Source organism: Thamnophis elegans, chromosome Z (assembly GCF_009769535.1).
Source record: "Thamnophis elegans isolate rThaEle1 chromosome Z, rThaEle1.pri, whole genome shotgun sequence".
In the NCBI taxonomy this organism is placed as follows: Eukaryota; Metazoa; Chordata; class Lepidosauria; order Squamata; family Colubridae; genus Thamnophis; species Thamnophis elegans.
Genome location: NC_045558.1, coordinates 108,316,422 through 108,336,376, shown reverse-complemented (window position 1 = coordinate 108,336,376; position 19,955 = coordinate 108,316,422). Strand labels below are relative to the sequence as shown.

At 38.9% G+C, this 19,955-nt stretch overlaps 1 protein-coding gene across 5 annotated transcripts; it reads left to right on the top strand.

Moving 5' to 3' along the window:
- The first annotated feature begins 481 nt into the window (after nt 1-481).
- On the top strand, nt 482-3,798 carry LOC116522882 (zinc finger protein 436-like). 5 transcript variants are annotated; one of them, XM_032237969.1, is made up of 3 exons: nt 482-1,177; nt 2,053-2,180; nt 2,763-3,798. In XM_032237969.1, exons 2-3 carry the CDS (start codon nt 2,078-2,080, stop codon nt 3,680-3,682), a joined length of 1,023 nt encoding a protein of 340 aa, XP_032093860.1. In that variant the 5' UTR covers nt 482-1,177; nt 2,053-2,077; the 3' UTR covers nt 3,683-3,798. The 5 variants fall into 5 exon arrangements, with proteins under 5 accessions (XP_032093860.1, XP_032093857.1, XP_032093859.1 ...); XM_032237966.1 differs by lacking the exon at nt 482-1,177 and adding an exon at nt 1,184-1,380; XM_032237968.1 differs by lacking the exon at nt 482-1,177 and adding an exon at nt 1,184-1,428.
- Nucleotides 3,799-19,955: the final 16,157 nt, after the last annotated feature.

The window sequence follows — 19,955 nt, the reverse complement described above, 5'->3', positions numbered from 1 at the left end:
AAATTTATAGTATTTAATAAAAAAATTCCCACAGCCAAAGCTCTCTGGGCAATAAGCAGTTAAAACAATTGCAAATTGCAAATCCAATAAAATATATGAAATCACTACAACTAAAATAGGACCCAAGGAATTATAATTAAAATCAATAGATTCATAATTGGTCTCATGGTAATAAAATATATTGAATATATTAAAGAATCCCAAACACAACAGAATAAGTGTTCAAGAGATGTTGCCATAGCAAGACTTCTTTGCTAATATTCCATGAAGAATATAGATTATTTTGTAATGGAATATATCAGTAAAGACAGATCTTGGAAAGCAAAAGAAAACTGAAACATCAGAAAACCCACCTGCCCTTCTCATGTTAATTGTATTTCTCAGAGGAACAAACTGATGAAATAAGTGGAAATGGAATGTGATGTTGCTTGAATTTAATAAAAAGTGATGGTACAGTCATTGTATGGCCTTTTCTGCCTCAGCAACTAGACAATTTATCAAAGAACTTGGCTAATGCATATCTTACTCCTATCACATCCGCATTTTAATCAACTTTTGAAACTGCTTCCTGGAACCCCAAGAAAGCAATGCTTTTTGTTGGACTGACACCACAGCCCTTAAAACTTGGTTAAAGTGTAGGGAATGAATAAACAGCCCAGCCCCAGTCGATTAACAGATGATTGATCGATCACATTCAACCGATGCAACAAATGACTAGATTGCCTCATTAGCCTCCCCCTCCCCAAACCAACCTTTTTACATCTCGCTTCATTCAAAGTTTGAACAGGCACCGCGCTGTGCAAAATAAGGTTTATCTTTGTGCGTGCGTGCGTGCGTGAGAAAGAAAGCAGCAACAATAGTGGCAAAGATTTTTCTTCAACCTTTTCCATGGGATTTCTCTCTCTCTCTCTCTCTCTCTCTCTCTGTTCTTTGGGGGGGGGGGATCCCAAGGCTGGGTGGAAGGCTTCCGGCCGGTGTCCTCCCCCCCCCCTTTTCTGGGCTTGTTCCGCGTGCAAGGCAGAGGCGATGCCGCTAGAGGGCTCTGGCCATTGTCAAAAGCGAGAAAGAGAGAGAGAGCGCGAAGCGGCTGTTCTTTTCTTTGGCTGCCACCACCGTTGCTGCTGCTGCTACTGCGGCGCCCGCTGCCGCTGACGATTTTGGGGGCTGAACTTCCCAGGTCAGAACCAGAGAGAGCGAGTCCTGTTGTTGCTGTTTCTTCTGCTTTCGTAGCAGCCGCCCGGAATCGACCCAGCCCGAGAGCCAGCAAGCCGCTGTACCAAATCGGGAAACGCGTAGTCTCGCCTTTATTTGTTCTTCATTTGATAAGCAAGATTCTCAAGTCGGCAGCTTGGGGAGTCAGAGTCGTCTAGATAACTCGAGGTGATTGGGAGTGGGCACTGGCCAAAGTCCAGCCAGGCAACTTCCTCGGTGAGAGGGAGGGAGGAGGGGGGGAGGAAACCTATCATAAACGAGAGGAGGCAAAACGTGGCACTTTCTTCGGCGCCTCTTTCAAACAACAGTTGTGTCTCTCTTAACCAACCAACCCCCCCCCCCCCCATTACTTGCTGGTGTGAAAACCCGAGGGCTCCCTATAGACTCACAAACAAGAGACCTGGGTTAGGAGGGCAAAGCAGTAAGAGCAACAAAGCTTCCAGGACTGGAGAATGGCAGTTCTTAAGGATGGGTGCATGAGTAGGGAAATTCAGTTGGTGGAGTTTTCCTCCTAACAGCTCTTCCTGGGCCAGGAAAAGCTTCACCTGTTGAATTTCCAGACGATCTTAACAGAGTGCTAGGAAGTACAGCAAGACAGGTAAGTAGGACTGTTGTAGGATTGGCACAGACTACAATTCCCAATACCCTGGTCATCAGTAATGCTGACTGGGGTTGATTGGCGTTGCAATCCAACAACTAGTGGAGGGCACTTTATAGAGCTGGCAAATCAAAGGCCAACTAGTGTGAAATCAGAATTGTTAGTACTGTGGCTGAAAGGCCCATCATTATAGGCCAACAGACTTAGTTTTGGCTTCTGAGCAGGGAAAATTATTCTTTCAGAGGCCAGAGCCTTCTGCAGAAGTGAATGATGTATTTTGCTGAGATACAGTGGGCCCTTCTGGACCCATGCCAGAGACCTGTCTACAGGGACATTGTGCAGGACAATTTTGGGACTCTTCTGTCACTAGGTAAGGACTTTTATTTTTCTTTCTTTTCTTTTTAAATTAATATATTGAGGCTAATTTGAACTGAGAATCCCAAAACAAATTAGCATACTTGCATTAGTTTTTGTTGCTTTCAGAAAATGTTAAGCCTTTGAAAAACAGAATTATTCATCGAGTAGGACAGACTCTGTAACATGGAAAATTGCATTATACTATGTCCACAAATGTCTCTGAATATTTATATAATTTCATAGCTTCTGGATCATTTCAAACATTCTGGTAGAATTTAATAGAATTCTGTGAGTTAGCTACCAAATGTCAGGAACTGGCAAAAAGGGTTAGCACCTCCTGTTTGTGTAATCTTCTGTGTCACTGCTCAGATTTGGATATGCCGAGAAGGTGTCTAAGTGATACCATTAGCAGAGGGGAGAGGTATTTTTAAATAATCCTGATCCAGTTCTTCTACAGAGCCTGGGATGGGCAGTACAACTAAAAAATAAACCTGCAGCCTGGTAAAGTATCCACTACCTTCCTTAGAATAACACAGCATGAATGGCTGTTACTTCCCCACCACCACTGCTCGCTTCACTCTCTTTCTTTTGGCAGACGGAGGAACCATGAATACAAATTCACAGCCGGGCGGGCCTGAGGGTATGCAGAAGCAAGTCCAAGGGCGGCCTGAGGGCTCTGCCTATGGGGGACAACCTTCAGCTGGGCAGCCGAGTGAAGAGGCAGGGAAAGGATGGGTGAAGCCACCTCTTCTTCCTCCAGTGACAAAACACAATGCCACCATCCCACCCCATGGAATTCATATGGGGCCTGGTCCCAGCCTGTGCATCCAGTGTGGAGAGAGCCTTGCCCAGACTCAGCATAGCCTTGTCCAGACTCAGCATAGCCTTGTCCAGACTCCGCAGAGCCTTGGCCAGACCCAGCAGAGTCTTTCCCACACTCAGCAGAGCCTTGCCCAGCCTAAGAGATCTCGCTTCTCTGCTGATAAGCAATACCCCTGCTCCGATTGTGGGAAAAGCTTTGGTGTCAGCTCCCACCTTACGATTCATCGGAGAACTCACACTGGTGAAAAGCCCTACGAGTGCAATGACTGTGGAAAAAGTTTTAGCCAGAGCTCCACTCTTGTCCTCCACCGCCGCATCCATACAGGAGAGAAGCCGTACAAGTGCACCGATTGTGGAAAGAGCTTTTCTGTTAGTTCCCATCTGGCCAAACACCAACGAATCCACACAGGAGAGAAACCGTATGAGTGCCAGGTGTGTGGGAAAAGGTTCAGCCAGAGCTCCACCCTCATTCTTCACCAGAGGATCCATACAGGGGAGAGGCCTTATAAATGTGATGAATGTGGCAAGACCTTCAGTGTCAGCTCACACCTCACCATCCACCAGAGAATCCACACAGGAGAGAAACCATTCCGTTGCATGGAATGCGGGAAGAGTTTCCGACAAAGGTCTGGTCTTAGCACTCATGAGAAAACTCACATGATGCTTGTGAGACCTTATAAGTGCCCACCTTAGAACGTTAGACTCATAAGCCTATCTGCAAGTATCACCAAAATTCAACACACACACACACAGACACGCACACACACACTAACACTAATAGTTGGAAGGGACCTTGGAGGTCTTCTAGTCCAACCCCCTGCTTAGGCAGGAAACCCTACGCCACTTCAGACAAATGGTTATCCAATAGCTTCTTAAAAACTTCCAGTGTTGGAGCATTTACAACTTCTAGAGGCAAGTTGTTCTCCTGATTAATTGTTCTGTCAGGAAATTTCACCTTAGTTCTAGATTGCTTCTCTCCTTGATTAATTTCCACCCATTACTTCTTGTCCTGCCCTCAGGTGCTTTGGAGAATAGTTAGTCTTCCTCTTCTTTGTGGCAACCCCTGAAATATAGCAACACTAGATATACCCAATTCCAGTAACCATTCTTTATATGTTTTAGCCTCCAATCCCCTAATCATCTTTGTTGCTCTTCTCTGCACTCTTTCTAGAATCTCAACATCTTTTTTACATCGTGGTGACCAAAACTGGATGCAGTATTCCAAGTGTGGCCTTACCAAGGCATTATAAAGTGGTATTAACACTTCTCATGATCTTAACACAGAAAGAGAGTTTTAAAAAATCAATACAGAGAAGCAAATTGACCACATAATTTCGCACTGGGAAGGCAGACTTCAGAAACTCAATTTAGATTTTTGTAATTATAATCAGAAGAAGTCTTATACAAATGTGCATATTTTGCCTTAACTTTGCCTTTGCTTTGTGATAGACACACTGCTGGATAGTGTGGAATTTTGATATGACACTTGAACAAGTGAAAAGTAAAGCTATCAACTGAATAAAGATCCAGAATTTATGTCTATATGTAAGAACAAGGATGAATCAGGCCTGCTTGGAAGATATATTACTGGATTAAATCCCTGCTCTCTGATATGCCTCTACAAGTCCAGCTTCCCAGCAGGGATGGTTGATCTTTTCCCTGATACATTCTGCTCCAGGAAGAGACTGTGGTTGGAGAAATAATCTTACTGAAAATTATGGGAAGCTTAGGGAAATTGTGTTGCGAGGATGCTGCCCATCAGCCCACAATAAAGTTACAGAGTTACCAGTATGTATCTTCAAAAAAGCACCTCAATTTCCACAATATTGAATATTGAATTTACCAAGTAGACCTACCACCAGTTTATCATTTCTGAGTTCATACTACTCTTTCCAATGTTAGTTTTTTGGAGAATGTCTGAAACGTGATTACACATCCTGATACACCAAACAGACAGTTTTGGTAACATTGTGAAATCAACCTCTCATCATTTGTTCTCCTTTCTTGGACAATGGCTAAATAATTCTTAAAGATTCGCAAAGTATTTTAAAAGTGAAAGAACACAAAAAAGAGCGAGAAATGTGAATATCATCAACTCCTGATCTCTTCACATCAGTGCTCTGCTATTTTGTAAACAGTTCCTTTAACCTAGTTGTTTCCCATTTCTAATATCATTTTTAAATGGCTGTTACTGTAATTGTTAGCTATTTTCTGTGTTGTATGACTGTGAGCCTCATTTGGGCCTGTGGTGTTAATTAGGAAGTGGGATAGCAATTTAATCAGTCATAATTAATAACTTCTTTCTGAAATGTTTGAAGGAGATACCATCTCCCCGGTTCACTACCCCCCCCCCCCAAAAGATACATTTCCTCTGTATTTTAATTTAAAAGAGAAGAAGAGGATGTAGGTTAAAACCTACAGAGCAAGACATTTCCTGAGATCTGGTCTGTCCTTTTGAAAAACCCAGAACTACAGGATATCAAAGCAGTACCTCCTGTGCTTATTCTGTGCTTATTATTATTTATCTTCAGTTTTTTGCTTTAGCTAAGTGGCATTCTGAATAGAAAGAATATTGAACATGCCTACATTTGTTTAGGGTTAAATGGGATCTCTGAATCTGTCTGCAAAGCCTGTCTCTTAACTGCATGAACCACATATAAATAATCTTTTCTCAATATCATGCAGACAAAATTATTTCTTCCACGTGTCTCCAAAACAGTGATAGCTGGAAATTACAGCAATCAAAATTCAATATATGTGGAGATCATCTGTTTACATAAGTGCTACTATCAGAACTAGCAAAACTAAAGAATTAGAGAAAGTCCATTCTTGCTTTTTTTTGTGTGATAACCTATTGTACCATTATGGTAGCTTTATCAGCTTTATCAGCCATTTGTATTTCTTCATCAATAAATCTCGCTACAGTCTGACCCTGTGTATAACTTCACTAAAAAAAATAAACTTCAAAGAATTGCATGAAAGCATTTTGTAGGCTTATTTTTAAATGATTGCCGGCAGAAGTATTGCTTTTTAAAAAAATAAGATTTGTATCTGGATTTTCTAGCCAAAGCAGTTAGCAATTGAATATAACAAATAGACCCAACTGAAAAGAGCCAGTAAAAATAGAATATGATTGTAAACATAATTACAGTACTGCATTTAGTTTGCTTCTCAAGAAGTTCTCTTTAATGGCAAAACATTGCACTGATTATTCTGTGAGCGATATTTCATAAAGCAGCTGATAACTTAGAGATATTCTTGCTTTTTTGTAACCATCTAGTAAATTTGGATTTTTGCACATAAGACACAATTGAGATGAGAGCTATAATTGCTGTTTTTCGTTACTTAAAAGTTTTTCCTCCTTGTAATGAAGGAAACAAATCTTGGTATATATTGAATATAATTTCTTATTTCTCTTCATAGAATAAAACCCACTCTAATAATGTGGCATGTAGTTTTAATAATTTGTGTGTTGGAACAGCTCCTTTTTCTAATAAATATAATGTGGGTGGGGAGATAAGAACATATGATTGTGTCACTTTAAACTCCCCAAAAGATAAAAAAATACATGCCTTTTACATTTTTGAATTATAACACAATCACCTTCAGTCATTAAAGGTAAGAGTTGGTCGAAATTTTAATCCAAAACTTTAGGAATTCACAAAATAACCTCTCCCAATGAAAGTAGAAACATTGTTATTAATTCTAATACAAACAGTACTTAATAAGACCTATTCCAAAGTAATTGTGCATAGGAATACTGGGTGGGGGAGGGGTATTCAACCTGGATAGTTGAGGAATTCTGGGAATTGAAGTCCACAAGTCTTAAAGTGGCCCAGGTTGGACACTTCTGCTGTAGGAGAACAAACTAATCATTGTCAAAGTTCTTGGTTAAGGTGCATAAATACACACACACACACACAACACACACACATTTTTTTCTCCCTCTTTGGAATAACTTGTTTTTTTTAAAAAACAGACAAGTTCTCATGTTATCAGTTTTCATGTTATCAGTTGACCATGTCAATTTCCACAATAGTCTGCAGCCTGTGTCCAGGATCTCAGTTTGGGAAATGATAAAATATTTATTACTTGTTGATCTCAGTTTAATTACCATATTAACCCAAAAGAAAGACTACTCTGAATTTAAGATTACCCATCTCCCTAAAATATAAATTTGCCAGAAAAACATAGTGTGTCCCTATTACTGCATTTTCAATGCATCTATGGTGACATTTCATTTTTAAAGGTAAATTATTGCATAAAGATAAAAATTTTGATTCAGATGAATACAAAACTGCAGATAGTTTGTAATTTTCTTTCCCCATGGATGTGGCATTATTACAAATACTATTTTCCTCCCTTTAAAAATAGCACGATGTTCTTTTTGAATTTAATATTGTCTACTCACACAAGTTTCCTGATGAAATTCATGGGTCATGTAAAAAATTTCAAGCAATAGCAAAAACAAAACCAACCCCCCCCCCCCCCAAAAAAACCCCAACAATTTTCAGGAAAAGAAAGGCCAGGAAAGAATAACAGAAAGACAGCTGGTACCATGACTTTTCTGGGAGATCTCATGATGCTCCAAATATTAATTCTACAGCATAGATTAAAAACAATGTTAAACGTCAGGAGGTGGTGAGTTCAATGCTAGGTAGAGGCAGATGTAGGGTCTCCTGCTTGGGCAGAGGGTTGGACTAGATGACCTGCAGTGTCCCTTCCAACTCTGTTAATCTGATAACCAAAATTCAAAAACTGTTTTGGCTGAAAGAATGTGGAAGATCTATTTCAACAATATCAGCCAAACAAAAAGGAATACTTTAAGAAAAAGCTGGAGGAGAAAGAATTACCTAAGTTCCATTGAACAAAAAAAGGTAAAATTTCTACGTAGTTTTACATTATATTGTAAAAATTAGAAAGCTATTTTAGTAGCTATAGAAATTGAGCTGTAAAACCATCTAATTTTCTAAGAAATTTTCATTCCTGTTTCTTTGTGGTGCCATGGCCCTAGGTGAAATTCTATAGAAATTAATGTAAATCACATTTTATTTATTGCCAAGTTACACAGAGCCACAATATATCAGATTATAAATAAGTAAAAGTGACTGACTTTTGAAAAAAGACTGGCAATATGCAATTCCTATTTGAAACTTTCTTTGAAAGTTTGATAAAATGATAATGATTGTGGAAAATGTTTAGATATATCTAACCATATATTAATCAGACTCACAAAAGGAATGTAATTTGAAAGCAGATGATTTGCCGAAAAGAAATAAGGAATCTACAGGCCTAATGCTTGCAGACTTAGAACTAATTTGAGTTGATTTGACCCCTCTTTGAAGTTCAAGCCTACATTCCTTCACAACATCAAAAATCTGACTGAGTAGACAGGGGATAAATTGCTTTTCTCTATGAAAATTAAAGGAGATTAAGGGATGGATTTATCACATTAAACTGCAAAATAATTTCATCTGGAATTTTGAGGGACCAATTTTGGAAATTGGACCTATTATATTTAACCAGAGAACAATTGATAAGAAATGATATTAAGAAATAAATGTGGATATTTGATCCAGAATGAATCATGTTATCTTCTGGGATGATTTGGGATATATAAGTTGCTGCAGTAAATTTTCTACAAATTGAGTACAATAACATTTTGTTAACAGATATTTTGAAATTCTAATGTTACAGCTATGTGTTTGTATAACTATGCTAGTATTTCAGAATGCTTAATATTAGTAAAGTATTAATAAAAACAGATTTTAAGTTCAAATGTTTTATTTGCTTAGCTATTTTCTTAAACAATGTCTTCATCTTGTACTGTGATTGAATGATCTCCTTGGAGGTAAGATTAGGATTTCTTCATCAGTAAGTATCCCAAATAGTCTTCAATGAATGGATGGCTAGGTTCATACAAATATGGCCCACTAGCTGGATACCCGTGCTTTGCAACAAAACTACGTGATTGGGCAATGCAGGAGAAATCCGGTTCAATCCGTTGGCTCAGTAGTGGTTGGTGATTAAAACACATAAGGGAATATCACTCCACCTGACTTGTGTCCAGAAACAGTTCTACAGGTGGAAGGTGCAGAAATTTTGGTGAGGTACCAAAGTTTAGTACTGTAAGGAGCCTCAGACCACTCCTGAGTGAAGGAGTGAGATGGCTGCCAGTTTGAACTGAGGTAACAAAATGTGAGACAACTGGCAGTTGGAACAGAGTTCTTTTCAGGTGGGGAGGGGGAGTAGAATTCCTTAGCATCAGGGTGTGTCAATTACTGCATAAAAATATTAATGATCTGATGGTCATTTCAAAAAATCCTTTCTTAGCTACACCTAGAAGCCAAGAGGAACATACATGCCAAATTTCAGGTTTGTAGGCTTTACGGTTCTGAAGATTTTGTGATGTGTGAGTGGTACTTGGCTTGTAGGTAGACAGACAGACAGACAGACAGACAGACAGACAGACAGACAGATAGATAAACAGAATAACAGAGTTGGAAGGAACCATGTAGGTCTTCTAGTCTTACCCCCTACTCAAGCAGGAAACCCTAAAACATGGCTGTCAAACTCCCGGCCCAGGGGCCAGATGCGCCACACACTAGCCATGCCTATGCCCAGTTTAGCAAGGGGGAGGAAAGTCCCAATACATCACATGACGATGTGACGACATAAGTTTGACACCCTTGCCCTATAAAATTTGAGACAAATGATTGTCCAACCTCTTCTTAAAAACCTCTAGATTAATTTAGAATTTCAGATTATTTAATGGTCACACATTTGTTTTTTAAAAGTGTAGCTGAGTATATTTCTGATTCCCAAGTATAATCTAGTGAAGATACCATTTGGGGAAAGATGTATTAGCTGCAATAAAGTATCTACCGTATATACTCGAGTATAAGCCGAGTTTTTCAGCCCACTTTTTGGGCTGAAAAAAGCCGCCTCGGCTTATACTCGAGTCTACAACTGGATCCGGCAGTGCTGTTGCCTGTTGGAGGAGGAGGAGGCGAACCAGCCTGCCATCGCCAGCCACCGCTAGCCCTGCCGCTCTTCCCACCCCCTTCCAAGCCCCACAGTCCAGCGGATGGAGCAGCGAAGCCCCGGGGCTTCGCTACTGCTCCCCGCATTTTCTGCACGGGGATCCCTTGGAGAGGGGATTCCAGCCTGCCATCGCCAGCCACCGCTAGCCCTGCCGCTCTTCCCACCCCCTTCCAAGCCCGGGGTGGGAAGAGCGGCAGGGCTAGCGGTGGCTGGCGATGGCAGGCTGGAATCCCCTCTCCAAGGGATCCCCGTGCAGAAAATGCGGGGAGCAGTAGCGAAGCCCCGGGGCTTCGCTGCTCCATCCGCTGGACTGTGGGGCTTGGAAGGGGGTGGGAAGAGCGGCGGGGCTGGCAGTGGCCGGCGATGGCAGGCTGGTTCGCCTCCTCCTCCTCCAACAGCACTGCCGGATATCCGCCCAACGTTGTGGGGGCGCCAGCGGGAGCTTTGGCGGCTTCACCTCAGCCGCAGCGCTGGGCAGCAAATGTGCTGGTGCTGTTGGAGGAGGAGGAGGCGGCGGCAGCAATAGCACCTGAGGACAGGACAAGAAGCAATGGAAACTTGTCAGAAGGCGACTCAAGCTGGAAATAACGAGCAATCTGACAGTAAGAACAATTAAAATCCTAGGAAAATGTCCTTTCATGAAAAATTACTTTTTCAGTTAACTCTGCCTGACATTAGTTGGGTGAACAGAAATATTAGTTGGCCAATTCTAAAAGGGAGCACCAGAAAGAACTTAAAATATTTTTTAAGAGAGCTGGGTTTTTCATTTATATTATATGTATGAACAGAATTAACACAAATTGCAGATACCAATCAAACATAAAGAAAAAAAGGATGAAATAATGCTCATTTTAAAAAACTCAGTGAAAATAAAAACAATATACCAAGAAGGTGGCATACTGGTTGTGATTTGATCTCTTCGGGGGATCCCGGGGATCCCCTATACAAGTATTTTAATATTGCAGACTTGCAGTATTATAAGTCATACTGATATTATAGAACACTTTAATTAAGCGGGTCCCTTGAATAAACATAACTTTGAGTTTCAAATAACACTGATTTTTTATTTTTGAAATTTACCGTAGCTGCTGCATTTCCCACCCTAGGCTTATACTCGAGTCAATAACTTTTCCAGCTTTTTGGGGTAAAATTAGGTGCCTCGGCTTATATTCGGGTCGGCTTATACTCGAGTATATACGGTAAAATAAAATCAGTATTCTACACATGGAGTGGCTGAATCGATATAATTAAGAGAACTACAAGTTGGCCAACAACACCTTAACTTATTCCGCAAGCCAGCCAGAATAGTTAATGATTTGTTGTGTCATATAAGTTTAGACCATTGGATTAAATGAAAAACTATTTGTGAGATTGTACTAGCAGTTCTTTGAACAAATTAAGAGTTTTTATTCAAGAAGACTAACGGTGGCTCAGTGGCTAAGACACTGAGCTTGTCAATCAGAAAGGTAGGCAGTGGAGAGGAGGAGCTAATATCACGATGAGATGGTTGTGTGGTCTCAATGCTCTGAGACCACAGCCAACACTTTTGCCACTGGGTGGTCCAAACGGACCTAACCCGTCACAAAGAGACGGTGAACAGGAAGAATATGTCTTGCTGATCTCGGGGATATCGCAAAATCCTCGAAAGAAGCAAGAGAAGTTCTTCAAGCCAGTGACAAAAATCCAGCCAAGGCTGACAAAGTTGGGGCGGCTTCAAAACGGAAGGATACGGAAAGAGAAAGTGTTTCCAGCTGGTGAGGAATTTTTATTGTTTTAAAAAAGAGACTGTCTATAAAAACTCAAAAACCAATTTGAATTAAAGAATAGAAGAATCAAGCGGTGGAATTGAATCAAATGGTTTTGGACAGTGGTTATCTTACTTTTTAAATGTTATTTACATGGATCGAAAATATACAAACCTTTTGAAATGGATGGATTAAGTTTTCTTCTACTACTTTCTCTTTGTGACTCTCTGTAATTTACAGACTAAAGTTTTCCTCTTTTATTGCTTTGGATATTTTTCTAATTCATTTAAAGATTGGACCTCTTTTTCTAATTTGATATACAACAAAGATACAAAAAGAAACTCTTTAATAGTGTTTCTGCTCCGGAGGCTGGGAGGTATTGTTGATCAGAGTTTTGTGTATTCAAAATGGAATGTTTTTTCTTTCTTTTGTGGATTGCTTTGACTTGGCGCCACAAGGCTTTAATGTTTAGCTACAGACTGATAAGAGCGCACAGATGTCCCTTGAAGTATGTTTTCAACCAGAGAGAAGTCAGAGCAGTGTTCTTTGTGAATCTATGCTTTAATTTTGTTGATCTTTCAAGCTAGAGTAGCTGTGTTTGTCAGAATGACACAATCCCAAGGAAAAATAGAGGTCTTGACTTTGCAAAATATATTTTCAGAACTACAGAAATTATCAAATATAGTAGAGAAAAAACTGGAATACCTAGAATACATAACAAGAAAATAAGATGAAAAAATTGAAAATGTTCATCAAATGGAAAACAGGGTGATTGAAACTCAAAAACCCCGAAGTGGAAAATGAATATAAAGAGACTAAACCTGCTGATATCTATGGTAATTGGTTTGTTCCTGAAAATGAAAGGAATGGAATACAGAAAGAGGAATTAAATGGATAGGAAATCTATTTCAAAGGTCAAGATATAGAAGAAGATAAAATTAAAGAACCTATGGATTTAAAGAAAGAAATTCCACTAGCAAAAGTTTTGATAACACTGCTGACAATCAAAGACAAACTGAATAAGGAAACAGAAAGAGGGCATATGAGAGATCTTATAAGCAAGGAGTTGCTAAGAGAAGTCCATACAAAGCTAATCAAGAAGATGACTAGAGGATTGGTACCACAAATGGCAGAAGATATGAGATTGTTTTGTTATTGAAAAGATACAGGTTGATATAACTTAAAGCTAGTTAAACTTAGTGAAATTTAGTGATAATAGATATAGTTAAAGAAATAATTGATAATGATAATAATGTATACAATGTATAGTGTTATGATAAGTAATAATTGGATATGAATATTGAATGGTACCCATGAAAGGAAGATTAGAAATCCTTTTGGATTATATACAAAGGTTAATAAAAAAGAACTAAGTTAGATATAGCTAAGTTTTGATTACTAGGGGGAAAATGTTATGATACAGGATATAGTCAAATAAAGGAGGGATAATGATGACAACCTATATATATATGTATGGATACAATATAAGGAAACTGGATGAAAATTGCTAACAGTGATCTGGAAAGGAGGATTAGAAAAGTTTATTACTAAATATTATGGATGTTTAGCTAGAATGGGACATAAGCATTCAGTGTTATTGGAGGATTTTAGAAATATTAAATGAAATGCCAGTATGTGGTTATGTATTAAATCTTGGTATATTTTATGATGAAGGACGTTTAAACAATTATAGTCAAATAAAAATAGAGGTATAAGGGTAACGTATAAATATCAGAGTTAAAATACTATGGCAGAAGATATAAGATTGTTTTGTTATTGGAGAGATACAGGTTGATGGATGGAAGAATATAACTTAAAACTAGTTAAACTTAGTGAAATTTAGTGATAATAGATATCATTAAATAAATTAATGATAATAATGTATACAATGTGTAGTGTTATGATAAGTAATAATTGGATATGAATATTGAATGGTACCCATGAAAGGAAGATTAGAAATCCTTTTGGATTTTATACAAAGATTAATAAAAAAAGAATTAAGTTAGATTCAGTTAAGTTTTGATTATTAGGGGGAAATCTGTTATGATACAGGATATAGTCAAATAAAGGAGGGATAATGATGACAACCTATATATATGTATGAATATAATATAAGGAAACTAGATGAAAATTGCCAACAGTGATTTGGAAAGGAGGATTAGAAAAGTTTGTTATTAAATATTATGGATGTTTAGCTAGAATAGGACATAAGGATTCAGTGTTATTGGAGGATTTTAGAAATATTAAATGAAATGCCAGTAGGTGGTTATGTATTAAATCTTGGTATATTTTATGATGGACGTTTAAATAATTATAGTCAAATAAAAATTGAGGTATAAGGGTAACATGTATAAATATTTGAGTTAAAATACTTGAATTAATATGAATTATGCTTGATGACTGTGGAAGAGATGCATGAAAACCTTTTGTAACCAACTGATACACTTTCTACAGTATGTAAAGAAGGAAGATTTTATGTGTTGTGTTTATTTTGAAAATAAAAATAAATTCTATTTAAAAAGAAAAGAAAAGAAAGGTGGGCAGTTTGGCAGTTCAAATCCCTAGTGCCGCACACTTGTCCCAGTTTCTACCAACCGAGCAGTTCGAAAGCATGTAAAAAATGGAAGTAGAAAAATAGGAACCACTTTGGTGGGAAGGTAACAGTGTTCCGTGCCCCTTTGGCATTTAGTCATGCCAGCCACATGACCACGGAGATATCTTCGGACAGCGCTGGCTCAGCTTTAAAACAGAGATGAGCACTGTCCCTTAGAGTTGGGAACGTCTAGCATATGTATATATGCAAGGGGAACCTTTACCTTTTATTCAAAAAGCAAATGAACAAGCTCAAATTATCCTATTTTGGATACATTATGGCATGACCCAGCTCCCTTAAGAAAGTCGTAAGGCTTGGGCAGAGGGAAGAAAAGAGGATGACTAGAAGGAGAAAGGATGTACTTGGTTACAATTGGGGGAGGGTGAGAGAGAGAGACTTTGGAAGCCATCACCCTGGAGAGGTAGAGTTGACTGTTACCAACAATATGACATTTAACAGTCAGACTAGCTATGAGTGTATGTGTGTATCGATATATTAAAGGTGAAGTTTAGAACTTTAATTTTTCAAATGTAACTTGCTTTTTCTATAAAATCATTATTACCTCCGAGTAAATACAAAACGTCCGGGGAAGCGAAAGCAAACTTTATTGTATCTATGGAGATACTAAAACCGCATAGCTCAAGAAACAAATCTGCCATTTGCTTAGGAAATTTCTCTTTTAAAAATTCAAGTTTTTTTTAAACAAATGTTCCCTTTTGCTCTAATGCTTTGGAAATGGGCACACGGGTCGGCGACGCCTTGCAAAGGAAACCACGTCAGTAAATAAATAGAATCCGCTCGCTCGACTGTTCCCAATTTTACAGATTGAGAAAGGCGACTTGTTCTCTAGTTTCCTGGAAATATATTTATGGAGAGCAGCAAGGGTTAAAACCATGGATCAATTCAGGTTAGCTAGAGCGGTTAGCTTCTTCCGATTCTGGGCTAGAAATGATTCAATTCCTGTCGTTTCTTTTTGCAGTCCCGCCCTAAATAATTTCCAACGCAGATTCTGAGCGTCGCGAAATCCGACCTCTCCTTGTGTTTGGAGTTGGGAGGTCTCAAAATCAAGCCATCTTTGGGCGGAGAAATGAGGTCAGAAGCTGAGCGTTTGGAGGAGTGGCCAGGTGTAAAATAGCAAAGAGGGATGGGAAAGCTTTCCCATCTTGTGCATGGAAGTATACTAGTGCGATACGCTCTGCGCACTCAAGGATGGATAAAACAAAATATTAAGAACAGAGGATGCAGGGCCGTCGGATCTATTATAGCGGAGAAAAATCACCCTGCATTGAGGACGTTTAATGCGGGATTTCTCAACCTCAAAAACTTCAACTCTCGGAATTCACCAGCGCCAACGCTGGTTTGGGGAATTTGGGGGATTCGCTTCATGAGATCAACACATCATAAAGTTTTTAAAGTCGAGAAACCCTGCTTTAATACAAGAAACTCTTATCACTCCATCACACCCCAGAAACTTTTGCCATTCATCAGCTACAGTATTTCACTTAAAAATACCGGATCTGTTTTCAGAGCCTTTAAGTCGTGGCCAGGAAATCAAGCTTTTTTTAAAAATAATGTTGAGTGAGTGCAAGAATGTATTTTATCCCATCATTACAAATTTATTGTATTTATTTATTTATAATTGAATTTATATTGCCGCCTATTCGCCCTTGGTGACTCAAGATGGCTTACAAAGTATAAAACCCCATTTAAAACAGTAGAATAATAAAAAGACTCCAATAAATTAATATAATAAAATCACCTCCCACCCCACGACAGCAGATCACATGAGCCATTTAATGGGCTCCTTCCCGCTCTGGGTTCCCCAGGCCCACTGGCAGAACCAGGTCTTCAATGCCTTCTGAAAGAGAATTAGAGTGGGGGCCATTCTAATCTCTGGGAATGATGTTCCAGAGAGGGAGCCGCCACAGAGAAGGCCCTTCTTCTGGGTCCCAACAGATGTATCTCCCTGGGGGATGGGATCCCCAGCATTCCCTGGCTCCCCACTCTAATGGGTCAGGTAGATGTGACAGGCAAGAGATGGCCCCTCAGATTACCTGGTCCCAAGCCATGAAGGGCTTTAAAGGTGACAACCAGCACCTTGAATTGCACCCAGAAGCAATTTGGCAGCCAATGCAGCTCCTACAGGAGAAGTATACATGTGCACACCAGGGTCTGCACAAAACCATGTGGGCCACCGCATTTTGCACCAACAGGAACTTCCAGATGCTCTTCAAGGGCAGCCCCATGTATTGAAGGTAAATTGAAGTCCCTTCTCTCAAAGGAAATTAAGGCACAGCTTTGAAGGCAAAGATGAGGCCCAGGGCAGGTTTATGTCCAAATCCTATGACTATCACTAAGTGTTGTATCTTATGATTTATCTATTTTTATGATGACTGATCATGACTTATCACTTACAGCTTTTATATACACTGAGAGTTTATGCACCAAAGACAAGCTCCTTGTGTGTCTAATTGCATTTGACCAACAAAGAATTATATTCTATTCAGATATCCTCTGGTTAATCTATTAAATGCCAGAGCTGTTGGGAACTGCATCATCATGTTCATCCCAGATTGGGACCAGATAAGTTTCTGGATGCAAAGATGTACTGTATGCAACTTCCCTAATGAGGTGGTAGCTTGCCATCAGTTGAGCAGCCAGGAGCCTAAGTTGCTTTGGGGAATACAGGGCTAAATTAAGTACAAGTATTCCTTGACCTACAGCAATTTGGTTAGTGATTATTCAAAGATACAATAGCACTGAAAAAGTGACTTGTGACTATTTTTCACACATGACCATTGGAGCATTCCCATGGTCAACTGACTCATATTTATGATGGTTTCAGTGTTCCAGAGTCATATGATCACCTTTTGCTACCTTCTGACAAGCAAAATCAATAGGGAAGCCAGATTCACTTTACAACTGTGTTACTAAACAACTGAAGCGGTTCACTTAACAACTGTGGGGAGAAAGGTTATAAAATGGGAGAAACTTACTTAACTGTCTAAGAAAATGCTTTAAAAGGTTTACTTCTGATTCCATTTTGGTAAAGTTCAGGGAATGATATGAAACCTTCCGGTCTTGTGGTGCTTTCATCTTGACCCATTTGTGAAACTTTATGTGAGATACTTCATCCATCCTAGCCCTTCAGTGATTTCTTAACACTAATATTTTCTTTTAAAGGTAATCCACAAAGGTTTTTTTTTAATGAAATATCCATGAAGTATCCAAATTATAAATCCATTTGTAGGTAACACTTCATCTGTAAATATGTAACTCATCCTTATTCATACCTTCATTTAGGTCCAGCCTTTGATGACACTGGAAATGCACAGTCTCTGCATTGATGGAAGGATATCATGCAGGATGGATATTATGCAACCTTCCTTTTCTTTGGTAAGGTAATTTGAATTCTAAGTTTTTGAACTTGGGAAATATTAAGTGCTATTTTGAGTGATTCTTAATCCATATTGGTTTGGAAGCTTGGCTGTAGTGGAATGTGTTAAAAGGAAAGTCGTATCTTTAAAAGAAAGACATAACTAAAGCAATCAACTATTTCTGGATTTTCTCCCCTATGTATTCCTCTGGAGAGATAATGTATCTTGGGACAATTTCCTCACCCTCCTTTTATTTAGCTATTTTTGCTTTAAGATCTCCATACAGTTTTGAAATGGCTTTTTGTTTCATCCTCACAACAGTGGTTGTTAACTGATAATGATCAATTGATGTGCTATGTTGACTAGTTAAAGAAGGAATTATTGCATTACCATTGTCTTTGTCATGTATGTCAAAGGTTCTCAGATGGTATAGCATTGTGACCCCTCTAAAATAATAAATGGTTTTGTGTGGCAAACTCTCTCCACCCCAGCAATTAAAAAAATACTTAATTTCAGACTGCATTCTGATAGATCTGCCTGGACAAGCCACAGTTGTATATTGAGGCAGTGATCCAGAACTAAATATGCTAGCCAGTACATCTAATCTGGATTATTATCCGAATTTATTCTCTGGACACTTAGAGGCTTTTTACCTTCTTTCTGGGATGTGTTATAGCCTGCTGCTGAGTCTGGTCTAGGCAGTTTAAGGGTTGAATCTCTTCTACTTCTTGGACGAAGGTGATACCTGCTCAGGATGCCTAGAATGGGTGCACAGGCTCTGTGGCTAGGAATCAGCATAGTCATCCTCGCCATTTTTAGGCACAAAATGGCCTCAAAATGGCCAAAAAAGGCATGTGCCAGCTGGTCTTCGGATTTCCGGCACTCCGGCATGTGCATGTGCACTCGGTGCCAAAAACGTTTGCCATCACTGTCCTATGGAATGTACAGTTTGGGAACCACTGCAATAAAGGATGATTTTTTAAAAATAAATGGGAAGAGGTAATTGGCTAGAATTACAGAGAAGGTGAGTGGATGTGTCTGATTTAGTAAGCTATTGGCAACAGACTTTGGTATACATCTAATTTTTATAATTTGAAATTTGAAATTATGATTAATGGGCTTTCCAGTCAATCTTATGCCAATTTGGATGGCATAGAGAACCAAACCAAACCATTGTCTGCCTTAATAGTGGGTTTCGTGAGTTTTTAAAGCTGGCGGGAATGTTTGAACTTTTGAGAATGGGTCACAATGCGCTCAGAAGTTGGCAGATGTGAGTAAATTACCCATTTAGACAAAAGACAAAATAGTAACATTATTTTCTGACAGTCTGGAATATTTCTGCTATTCTCCTCCTAAGACATTTTCAACCCCATTGCCAACTAAAACTTTTGTTTATAGTTTCATAGCATTCATAAGGTGACCAGATTTTCAGATTGGTAAAGAGGGACACCTTTGACTGGGGGGGGGGGGGGGTTGATTAAAAATTTTATACAGCGGAACAAAAATTTTCATATAACGCAAAAATAGTATTGTATTGTAATTTTTTTAAATTTCAACATAATTACAATTTACAAATACAAGTTGTAACAATTGCCAAACATCAAAATTTTGATTGCGTGACCATGAGGATGCTGCAACGGTCGCTAAGTATGAAAATGGTCGCTAAGTGTGAAAAATGGTCATCAGTCACTTTTTTCAATGCCATTGTAACTTTGGTCACTAAGCCCATTATACCACCTTTCTTGCCACAGTTCTTAAGTGAATAACTGCAGCTGATAAGTTAGTAACATAAGTGAATCTGGTTTCCCCATTTGACTTTGTCAAAAGGCAATTAAAATGATCCCAGGACACTGAAACTATCATAAATACGAATCTGTTGCCAAACATCAAAATTTTGATCGCGTGACCATGAGGATGCTGCAACGGTCACTAAGTATGAAAATGGTTGCTAAGTGTGAAAAATGGTCATCAGTAACTTTTTTTTTTTGGCATTGTAACTTTGGTCACTAAGCCCATTATACCACCTTTCTTGCCACAGTTCTTAAGTGAATAACTGTAGCTGGTATTTTATGTTTTGGATAGAATCTTTTTTTAAACAGCCTAAGACAATTTAAAAAAAGAATCCACACAGAATAAATTGAAGTAAAATATTTCAAACTATTCTTTCTATGCACAATATATTTCAAAGTATTGTGCATAGAATTTTT

Coding starts and splice junctions, on each gene's coding strand:
- LOC116522882 (XM_032237969.1), top strand. CDS start 2,078: ATGATGTATTTTGCTGAGATACAGTGGGCCCTTCTGGACCCATGCCAG. Junction 2,181..2,762: donor TGGGACTCTTCTGTCACTAG/GTAAGGACTTTT, acceptor TTCTTTTGGCAG/ACGGAGGAACCATGAATACA.